The sequence below is a fragment of the Ranitomeya imitator genome, chromosome 2 (assembly GCF_032444005.1).
Source record: "Ranitomeya imitator isolate aRanImi1 chromosome 2, aRanImi1.pri, whole genome shotgun sequence".
Classification (NCBI taxonomy): domain Eukaryota; kingdom Metazoa; phylum Chordata; class Amphibia; order Anura; family Dendrobatidae; genus Ranitomeya; species Ranitomeya imitator.
In genome coordinates this window covers 833,957,734-833,969,188 of record NC_091283.1, presented here as the reverse complement: position 1 = coordinate 833,969,188, position 11,455 = coordinate 833,957,734, and the positions used below count along the sequence as shown (strand labels likewise).

At 52.9% G+C, this 11,455-nt stretch overlaps 1 protein-coding gene across 1 annotated transcript; it reads right to left on the bottom strand.

The window, feature by feature from the left end:
• Positions 1 to 377: 377 nt before the first annotated feature.
• Positions 378 to 11,095, bottom strand: C2H12orf57 (chromosome 2 C12orf57 homolog). Its single transcript, XM_069754169.1, has 3 exons — positions 10,859 to 11,095; positions 2,600 to 2,776; positions 378 to 631 (listed from the first exon to the last, which is right to left on the bottom strand). Exons 1-3 carry the CDS (start codon positions 10,923 to 10,925, stop codon positions 489 to 491), a joined length of 387 nt encoding a protein of 128 aa, XP_069610270.1. The 5' UTR covers positions 10,926 to 11,095; the 3' UTR covers positions 378 to 488.
• Between the last annotated feature and the right edge of the window lie 360 nt (positions 11,096 to 11,455).

The window sequence follows — 11,455 nt, the reverse complement described above, 5'->3', positions numbered from 1 at the left end:
GTGCCATCTAGAGGATATTTGTGGCATTGCATGTAAGCTTGAGCGTCGCGCTCCAGCCTGTGATCGTGTGCAGCTTCCTAATACAATGGAATCAATTGTACCTCTGCAATCAGAGTCCCTGCAGCTTCCCGTCCATCACAGAAGACTATCACTGAAGAATAAGAACCTTCCTACCAGGGAGGAGGAGGCGGCTCTCTGTGCATGGATATAGGTGATCAATACACTTCAATCTCTGAAGTTGGCTCTCAGGTGGAACGTTCCCTTGAATGCTCCTTAATTCTAACATTACCCTGCCTGCAGAGTTCCCCTGTTCTGTGCTGATGTGCAGAAGACCCCCACAGACCACCTGCCTCCCACCCGATACACAGACACCTTAGTAAAAAAAAAACCAATACATTTAATAGCAGACGATGGAACAGAAGTGCGAGATGTGGCGGCACAGTCCTGTGTGTAGTGATAAGGCCGCAATCATGGAGGAGTGTACGGTCCTATGATGACGGGATGGGCAGCCCGGAGTGAGGCGGCAGAGGCAGGGGTGGAAGGAAGAAGGATTTCAGCTTGTTGGACATGGCTGCGATCTCCGGATCCTGGGACTCGAAGGATTTCACCAGACGAGCAAAACGGAGGACACCTGAAAGAAGGAAAATCCAAAGTGAAGAAGCCGGCTCAGTCATCTGGGCTATGATGTCAGGATCAGCGCCGTACACGATGTGGTGGCCGTACGCAGGTACTGCAGCTCAGATCACATTCACTACCTGCTCGCTGTCATCCTGCAACATTCCCATTAATGGTACATAACAGTGCCTGCTGAATGTTTGCTAAATCCATTTGTTGCATTGCACTCACTTCTGTGTATCCATGCTGGGGTCACAGGAGAGGTTATCTGGTGCAAGGTGTTACAGCATATGGATGAAGCCAGGTTCAGAGCCTTTGATCATCTATCCTCCCCTGGTGTGTTGGCCAATTGCTAATTTATCCCATATCAGTTCCCACAATCCCTCTCACCTGATCCTCTACTTTAAATTTAGTAGCATTCTAAGGGGGACACACGTGTGGGGTCAGGCACGCGTCTCCCGGCAGCTAAAGTATTGTGCAGTGCAGTTATTTCAACGGCTGGAGTCAGGACCCCACACTATGTATCTGTCTCTTTAGGGTATGTCTGCAGAGGAAGCACTTCCTATTACTTGGACCAAGCTTTTCTATTAACCCATCTTACTCCTTCACCATGCTTACATATGCCCTTACAGTGTTTGCTCCACTAATCCTCACTCTCCTTCACTATCCACAAACCCCAGCACCCTCTAACACTCAGATCTACCTCTCTGGCTCAGACGTCACCGCTCTGCTCTCCAGAATCCCGGAATGTCTATCAGCCATATCCTCCTTCTTCTCTCGCTTCCTCAAACTCAATGTGGACAAATCTGAACTCATCATCTTTCCTCCATCCCATAGATCTTCCTTACCTGACCTATCTATCGCAATCAATGACATCATGCTTTCCCCCGTACCCGAAGTCCGCTGCCTCCGAGTAACCTTTGACTCTGCCCTGTCCTTCAAACCGCGCATCCAAGCTCTGTCCACCTTCTGTCGCCTCCAGCTCAAAAATATCTCCAGAATCCGTCCTTTCCTCAACCGTCAATCTACTAAAATGCTTGTGCATGCCCTCATCATCTCCCGCCTTGACTACTGCAACATCCTTTTCTGTGGTTTCCCTGCTAACACCCTTGCACCTCTCCAGTCCATCCTTAACTCTGCTGCCCGACTAATCCATCTCTCTCCTCGATACTCCTCCGCTTCCCCCTTCTGCAAATCTCTTCACTGCCTCCCATTCCCTCAGCGTATCCAATTCAAATTACTAATACCGACCTACAAAGCCATCCACAACCTGTCTCCTCCATATATCTCTGAACTAATCTCTCGATATCTTCCCTCACGTGACCTCCGGTCCTCCCAAGACCTTCTCTCCTCCACACTTATTCGCTCCTCATCCAACCGCCTCCAAGACTTCTCCCGAATATCCCCCATCCTCTGGAATTCTTTGCCCCAACACGTCCGACTATCAACCACATTCGGATCCTTCAGACGGAACCTGAAAACCCATCTCTTCAGGGAAGCCTACAGCCTGCACTGACCCCGCCGCCTCCTCACCACCACCGAAGCTACCGCCTCACCAACACCGGAGCTACCGCCTCACCAACACCGGAGCACCTGTAACCCCCAACCTACTGTCTCCTTCCCCACCATCCTGTAGAATTAAGCCCGCAAGGGCAGGGTCCTCGCCCCTCTGTATCAGTCCGTCATTGCTAGTTTGCTTACTGTAAGTGATATCTGTAATTTGCATGTAACCCCTTCTCATGTACAGCACCATAGAATCAATGGTGCTATAGAAATAATAATAATTCACCTTTATAAGAGATGAGCTCAAGTACCAGGAAACGGCCACTACAGAGAGTACGGCGCTGTTCTGGTCCAGCTCTATCCACTACCCGGTTCCTGCAGAGTGTCGGACCCCCACTAATCCAATACCGATCCTGAGAACAGGTCATCGCTATCTCGCCCCTTTAATGTTCTATTTCTCAGACCCCGAGCAGCGACGTACCCTCCCCGTCCGGGCTGAATCCGTAGTTCTGCAGAACCTCTTGCTGGATCTGTACCGCTGCAGGGAGCAGAAGCTGCAGCACTTTCCCCAGGTCGTTCCCAGAATTCTCTCTGGCTTCCTCCAGGCGAGCGCTGCCGGTGGGAGACTGTAGAGCGTCCAGCACCTCCCCCAACGCCTCTGCAAGAGGAATCACCGTCAGGGGGCACAAGAAAGCAGCGCTCACATGGTTAATGGACTGGACTTTCTTCTATGGGGGAGGGGGGGGGGGGACACGCGGCTTTTTCACCACTTTGCCTTTAGTTTTTCAGATAATGAAGGGAGATGAGTTTTAAAAAATGTTTAAAATAGTGACCGTCACCTTCATCCCGCTGCTTAAAGGGATTGTCCGGCTTTGGATACATTTTTATTTGTTTTATACATTTGGGGATAAAAATAGGGATTTGTGTGTACTCGCCGTAAAATCCTTTTCTCCAAGCCATTCATTGGGGGACACAGACCATGGGGTGTATGCTGCTGCCACCAGGAGGCTGACACTAAGTAATACAAAGAAAGTTAGCTCCTCCCCTGCAGTATACACCCTCCTGCTGGCCCCCAGCTAACCAGTTCGGTGCAAAAGCAGTAGGAGATCAATTAGAACATATAAGCGTATAGCATGTCACAATATATAGGAGAGTATAACATATCAAATGATAAAAACAAGTACAAACTAATAATAGGGAGGGAGCTGTGTCCCCCAAAGAATGGCTCGGAGAAAAGGATTTTACGGTGAGTACACAAAAATCCCCATTTCTCCGTTGCCTCATTGGGGGACACAGACCATGGGACGTCCCAAAGCAGTCCCTGGGTGGGGACAACATCAGATCAGGCCGTGTAATCGCTACTGACAAGTGCGCCACCGCGGCCTGCAAAGTCCACCTGCCCAGACTCAACTGTGGAAGTGTGTGAATTATAGTGCTGCAAGAATGCCTGCGGACTGGAGGAATTCGTAAGCTTGCGGTCGTGCTTCCGACGTCTGGAGCCTAGAGCCCTCAGACAGGGAGATAGGCTGACACGGAAGGACTCCTGGATGGTGAAAAGAATCCACCAGGCTAACATGGCCGATGAAACGGTTAAACACTTCCTGTGACCGTCAGGAAGCCTACTTACCATCGAGAAGCCCAAGTAAAGTGACCAACCTTCGGAAGGACGCCGTCCTCGATACGTACCCGCTCGGAGCACTTACTTCTTCCAGATTATGGAGAACCCCTTCCGTCTTGTGGACTGAAGCCGAAGGAGATGAGAGAACGATGCTCCTGCAACAGTGGGAATACAAAACCACCTTGGCAACGAGGGAAGGGGATGGCTTGAGGGCAACCTTGCTTTGATGGTAATAAGAAAAAGAGACTGAAAGAAAACAAAGCGGCGAGCTCTGAAGACTCATCCGGATGACAAGAACGCAGAGAAAAAAGGGGAGAGACCTTCCCTGATAGTAAAGTCTTTCTGGATCGAAAAAGGAGTCTACTGTAAGATCCCCAGGACCATTAAGGTCCCACAGATCTAACGGTACGCGGTAGGGAAGAACTACAGGTTAAGGCTCCCTGCGAGAAAGACCATATTTCCAGTTTTGTCGAACTAAGACGGAAAAATACTAGCACCGCAAGTGAGAAAACCTGACATGGTCAGTGCGGGTCTCCCGGGATCACTGGGGCCCTTTCTGCTTCCAAAAGGACCTTAGACGTAGTGGAAGAGGGGATATGGAAATTGGTACCATGGAAGAACCGAGCATGCACTGCGATGGTCTCTGATCTCGAGGCCAACCCATGAACTGGAGTACATTGGCGTTCAGCTTGGACGCCATCCGACCTACAACTGGAGTACTCCAGTGAAGGCAGATCTGAAGGAAGACTTCCGAGTGAAGTTCCCACTCACTTGAGGAGAAACCCTGACGGCTGAACATGTCAGCCGCCTAGTGTTCTACTCCAGGGATATGTACTGTTGAGATCACCGAATGATAGATCTCGGCCCATCAGAGAGTGCGAGGTACCTCGGCCATGGCGCTTGACTGTGGGTACCTGCTAGATGATTGACGTATGGTACAGCCGTGGCATTATCCAATTGAAGACGGATGGTTGATCCATCTAAAGGCAGTGGACCTGCTGTAGGATTAGCCATACCGTTCGGATGTCCAGAGAAATGATCGGGAGAAGAAGACTGGCATCGGTATTCCCTAATAACCATTGGACCAGGAGAAGGCTCTGGATGAGGATGGAGCTTAGAGACTAACTTTGAAAGCCTGATTCACTTGGTGCAAACGAGAGGAGCGAAAGATACTTCTTCCGTTGTCGACTTTTTCCTCAGAACCCGACTAGCGAATTGAATGAACCGAGAGAATGAGAGATCAAGTGCACAAGCTCCCTGTTGAAGGGCCACGACCTTGACTCGAGAGAGAATCAACATCCTTCTTGTGCAGGATCATCCTCAAAGAGGATCTGCTGGGCTGGGAATGAGGAAAAAACTTGTCTAAGTTTAGCTGCTAGCCCAAGTGAGAGGGTAATGCAAGTGATATAGACGACTCCGCGTGGTCCTTGAAGAGCGGCTAGAAAGTCGACCAAGTAGGGCAGGACAACTATGCTTCTAGGATGCAAGAAGCACATGACCACCGCTATGACCCTTGCTGTTCGCGAATGGAAAGGCGAAGAGATTATTGTAGAGGGGAAAAAATAGGCATGTGAGGGTAAGAATCCCGAATGTCGATGGCTGAGCGGAGGAACTCCATCTGATAAAGGAGGAGCCTGTGAAAGGTTGTTAGAAGTTTGAGGTCCAGGAATGATCTTACTTTTCGTTGCCTCCTTTTTGAAACCAAGATTCCTTAGATCTAGACCGTCCTGGACAACGCTTCCACTGCTGGATGGGTCTGTAGAAAAGACACGATCCCTTGTTAGTCTCCCGCTCAGAAGATTTGATTTGAATCGAAGTAGTTAAGGTCTCTGACCAGGAGACTATTGGTCAAGCAACCCATGTGGTGGAGAGCGCTGAACCCGAAACCACAAGACGGAACGCACCAGATTTGCTATCCGACCGTCTGTGGTATTTTAATTGATGATACATCGGGCGGAGATACTGGTAGGTATACCACAAGAAATTCTACCCGATTAGTCTGCCAAGTGGCAAAAAGCGGGGCTGCAACCAGCAGGTCTCTTGCCATCGTCGTGCAGAGTAGAAAATTAGGAACCCTCAATCCATCATCCTCTTAACAGGGACGTGGAGAGGGATCGTCCGCTTTCTTGCATCATCCGCTGAATAGTGGTGATACAAAGGGGGGTGCTCGGACGCCAAAAATAAGTGCCTCTGTACATCCCCAGAGTTGAGGTCCCCAGATGGACAGGGCAGGTTGTCTGGCGTTAGGCCTGGATGCAGAAGAGGATACATGGAGGCGACACTGCATGTGTTCGTGTGTTGAAGATGTGTGTGTGTGGGGTGGGGGGGGGGAACGGTGCCTTTTAAAGGACCCGTCGCCCATAAAAAAACAGACCAGGTATGGCAACCAACTTAGAGGCTTCTGTCCAGTGAATCACTCATCAATTTGTTGATGGTATAAATAGGAGAGTCCCTCTTTTGCTGAAGCTCTGGCAATCCAAGGCAATATGCGATCCATATTCAGCGTAGTACTCAACAAATCATAGCAGAGATCAGGAAGTGAAAACTTCCGTTTTCTAGACGCCTGTACGATTTCCTAGAACACTTGCGTCCCCTGCTAGCCGACGGCTCCCATGTAGGAGAGGGACCATGTATATCGGTCCTGCGAGCACTCAGAGCCACAGAGGGATTCACAGAGGGATTCCATCTCTTGTCAGAGAAAACATGGGTTGTGGATAGGGGATGAGCGGCGGAAGGCTCCAGAGCTCAGTTAGGGTGACCAGCCTCGGATTGATGATGTTGTCTTGAGACCAGTAAATACTGGGCATGCGCCTTTAAGACTAGGGAATACTGCTCATGTGCCTTTAAGAACCAGGGCCTACTGGTCATGTGCCTTTAAGAACCAGGGCCTACTGGTCATGTGCCTTTAAGAACCAGGACATACTTGTCATGTACCTTTAAATCGAGGACATACTGGTCATGTGCCTTTAAAACCAGGGCATACTGGTCATGTGCCTTTAAGACCGGGGCATACTGGTCTTGTGCCCTTAAGACCAGGCCATACTGGTCATGTGCTTTTACGACCAGGGCATACTGGTCATGTGCCCTTAAGACCAGGCCATACTGGTCATGTGCTTTTACGACCAGGGCATACTGGTCATGTGCCTTTAAGACCGAGGCATACTGGACATGTGCCCTTAGGACCAAGGAATACTGGTCATGCGCCTTTAAGACTAGGGAATACAGGTCACGTTCCTTTAAGACCAGGAATACTGGTCACGTGCCTTTAAGACCGGGGCATACTGGTCATGATCCTATAAAACCAGGGCATACTGGTCATGTGCCTTTAAGACCAGGGCATACTGGTCATGTGCTTTTACGACCAGGGCATACTGGTCATGTGCCCTTAAGACCAGGGAATATTGGTCACATGCCTTTAAGACCAGGGCATACTGGTCATGTGCCTTTAAAACCAGGGCATACTGGTCATGTGCCTTTAAAACCAGGGCATACTGGCCATGTGCCTTTAAGACCAGGGCATACTGGCCATGTGCCTTTAAGACCAGGGCATACTGGTCATGTGCCTTTAAGACCAGGGCATACTGGTCATGTGCCTTTAAGACCAGGGCCTACTGGTCACGTGCCTTTAAGACCAGGTAATACTGGACATGTGCCCTTAGGACCAAGGAATACTGGTCATGCGCCTTTAAGACCAGGGAATACAGGTCACGTTCCTTTAAGACCAGGAATACTGGTCACGTGCCTTTAAGACCAGGAATACTGGTCATGTGCCTTTAAGACCGGGGCATTTTTCAAAGATTATGCCAGGGGAACCAGGTACTCTGGGAAGAGCCGGGATCGGCGGCGGCGGAGGGCTCCTGAGCTCATTTGAACTAAGTACTCTGTGGAAGGTGACCGGCTCCTGGCTGGTCATGACTTAAAGAGCAGAGAATGCTGGTAATGTGCCCTTCTTAAAAACTAGGGAACCTTTAAGACCAGGGGATGCTGGTCATGTGTTAAAGCCAGGGAAAGCTGGATATGTACCTATAAGGGGCATGTGTCTTTAAGGCCAGGGAATGCGGTCATGTACCCTTAAGACCTGTGCCTTTAAGACCAGAGGCTGCTGGAGAGATTGCAGGTGTTAAGTATTAAAAAAGAGGGAACGCTAGTCCCTTTATGCTGCCGGGGTGCGTGCGGGGGAGGGGTGCGGAGGGAGGATTCTCCTCACCGAGATTCTGAGCCCCCCGTCTGGAATAGCGCTGTGTTCAGCGCTGAGTACCGCCGGTGCGATGCAGCAGCCACTTCCGGATGAGCTCGTGTCCGGAAATGGCAGGAGGATGAAGATGGCCGCCGAGAATAGAGCTCTCGTCCTGAATGAGAGGCGCCTGAATAGGGGGGCGGAGCCTGAAGAGTTCCGGGTTGCGGCCTACACAAACCCGAAGCCGGGGGCTAAATTTTTGAAGCCAGCCGGCGCCGAACGAGGGAATAAACCACCAGATGCGCAGAACCCTCCAACCGCTCGAGTCCCAGCACTTACCCCAGTATGCAGCTTTGTTCAGCAGGTCAGAGGTAGGGAAAAGATCCTGTGCTGTTGCTGCTGTTTGGACGGTGCAGGGATAAGAAAAGTCCTCAATCCATCGTTCCTTTAGCAGGGAGGTGGAGAGGAACCGTCCGCCTCCGTGTACCATCCGCTCTTAATAGTGGTGGTGCAGTGGGGGCTGCTCGGACGCCACACTGGAAGGTGCCTCTGTACAGCCGAGGGTAAAGCCTGGTGGACAGGGCTGAATGTCCGGCAATAGGCCTGGCTGCAGAAGAGGATACTGAAGGTGAAACTCCGGTGCTCGTCTGTTGTTGGTTCGGGAGAGATCGGAACATGAAAGAATCCGTCGCCCCCTTCGTCCGTTGTAAAAGGGTAAAGTAAAAAGAGTTCTTTGGGTCTGAATAGCAGACCCGTCCGTGTGCCTCCTACGGACACTAAGCAAGAACTGGTTAGCTGGGGGCCAGCAGGAGGGTGTATACTGCAGGGGAGGAGCTAACAGCCAGCAGGAGGGTGTATACTGCAGGGGAGGAGCCGAGAGCCAGCAGGAGGGTGTATACTGCAGGGGAGGAGCTAAGAGCCAGCAGGAGGGTGTATACTGCAGGGGAGGAGCTGAGAGCCAGCAGGAGGGTGTATACTGCAGGGGAGGAGCCGAGAGCCAGCAGGAGGGTGTATACTGCAGGGGAGGAGCCGAGAGCCAGCAGGAGGGTGTATACTGCAGGGGAGGAGCCGAGAGCCAGCAGGAGGGTGTATACTGCAGGGGAGGAGCCGAGAGCCAGCAGGAGGGTGTATACTGCAGGGGAGGAGCCGAGAGCCAGCAGGAGGGTGTATACTGCAGGGGAGGAGCTGAGAGCCAGCAGGAGGGTGTACACTGCAGGGGAGGAGCTGAGAGCCAGCAGGAGGGTGTACACTGCAGGGGAGGAGCCGAGAGCCAGCAGGAGGGTGTATACTGCAGGGGAGGAGCCGAGAGCCAGCAGGAGGGTGTATACTGCAGGGGAGGAGCCGAGAGCCAGCAGGAGGGTGTACACTGCAGGGGAGCTGAGAGCCAGCAGGAGGGTGTATACTGCAGGGGAGGAGCCGAGAGCCAGCAGGAGGGTGTACACTGCAGGGGAGCTGAGAGCCAGCAGGAGGGTGTATACTGCAGGGGAGGAGCCGAGAGCCAGCAGGAGGGTGTATACTGCAGGGGAGGAGCTGAGAGCCAGCAGGAGGGCGTATACTGCAGGGGAGGAGCCGAGAGCCAGCAGGAGGGTGTATACTGCAGGGGAGCTGAGAGCCAGCAGGAGGGTGTATACTGCAGGGGAGGAGCCGAGAGCCAGCAGGAGGGTGTATACTGCAGGGGAGGAGCCGAGAGCCAGCAGGAGGGTGTATACTGCAGGGGAGGAGAACTTTCTTTGTATTACTTAGTGTCAGCCTCCTGGTGGCAGCAGCATACACCCATGGTCTGTGTCCCCCAATGAGGCGACGTTGAAATAATTATTGAATTTGGTTTAATTAAAAAAAATGTTTTCCACCATTTGCCTTCTATGGCCTTCATCATCTGCAGAATGCGACAACTGAGGATCTGTCAGCGAGCGCAGCCTGCCGGGCACACAGGAGACGTCGGCTTCTTATCTGCCTCTTTCTTGCCTTCTCTCCGCTCATTTATGGTCACCGACCGCATCAATTACGAAAGTGCAAGAAACGTAAAGCCTGGAAAAGTCAGACGCTGCAAAATCTAACGAAAGCAAATTGTAAAAATGATTTTTAGCCCAAAATACAAGTAAGGAAGAAAAAAATCCCCCCAAACGGACAATCCCTTTAAATGCTGCACTTGCTATGGAGTGAGACAGCTAGTGGCGGACTGACAGCTGACACACGGCGACGTGCCTCCTCACACACCGCGACGTGCCTCCTCACATACGGCGACGTGCCTCCTCACACACCGCGACGTGCCCCGCCACGCAGCAACGTGCCTCCTCACACACCGCGACGTGCCCTGCCACATACGGCGACGTGCCTCCTCACACACCGCGACGTGCCCTGCCACATACGGCGACGTGCCTCCTCACACACCGCGACGTGCCCTGCCACATACGGCGACGTGCCTCCTCACACACCGCGACGTGCCTCCTCACACACCGCGACGTGCCTCCTCACACACCGCGACGTGCCTCCTCACACACCGCGACGTGCCCTGCCACATACGGCGACGTGCCTCCTCACACACCGCGACGTGCCTCCTCACACACCGCGACGTGCCTCCTCACACACCGCGACGTGCCCTGCCACATACGGCGACGTGCCTCCTCACACACCGCGACGTGCCCTGCCACATACGGCGACGTGCCTCCTCACACACCGCGACGTGCCTCCTCACACACCGCGACGTGCCTCCTCACACACCGCGACGTGCCCTGCCACATACGGCGACGTGCCTCCTCACACACCGCGACGTGCCTCCTCACACACCGCGACGTGCCTCCTCACACACCGCGACGTGCCTCCTCACACACTGCGACGTGCCTCCTCACACACCGCGACGTGCCTCCTCACACACTGTGACATGCCCCGCCACGCACACGGCGACGTGCCCTACCAAATACACGGCCACATGCCTTTTCACTCACCTTTCACCTGCTCCAGGCTGAGGGTGACATTCTGAGCGGGCAGAACCGGTCGCTGCAGGCTGGACATGGCGCTCCCCTGGGGACTGCAGCCGCTGCTATGGATGTCTGATGAGCGCTCCAGCTTCTAATATTCCCCGGCTGCCTGTAGTGTGAACACCCGGAGCGGCCCTCAGCTCAACGGTGTCAGAACCGGACGAGACGTAGCGTGAGAGCGCCATCTGCTGGCGGGAGGGAGAACTACTCAGGATGTGTCAGAACTTATGAGAGCCGTAGCGTGACAGCGCCATCTGCTAGCCGGAGGGACAACTACTCAGGGTGTGTCAGAACTAAGAGAGCCGTAGTGTGACAGCGCCCTCTGCTGGCGGGAGGGAGAACTACTCAGGATAGTGTCAGAACTAAGAGAGCCGTAGCGTGACAGCGCCCTCTGCTGGCGGGAGGGAGAACTACTCAGGATAGTGTCAGAACTAAGAGAGCCGTAGCGTGACAGCGCCCTCTGCTGGCTGGAGGGAGAACTACTCAGGATAGTGTCAGAGCTAAGAGAGCCGTAGTGTGACAGCGCCCTCTGCTGGCGGGAGGGAGAACTACTCAGGATAGTGT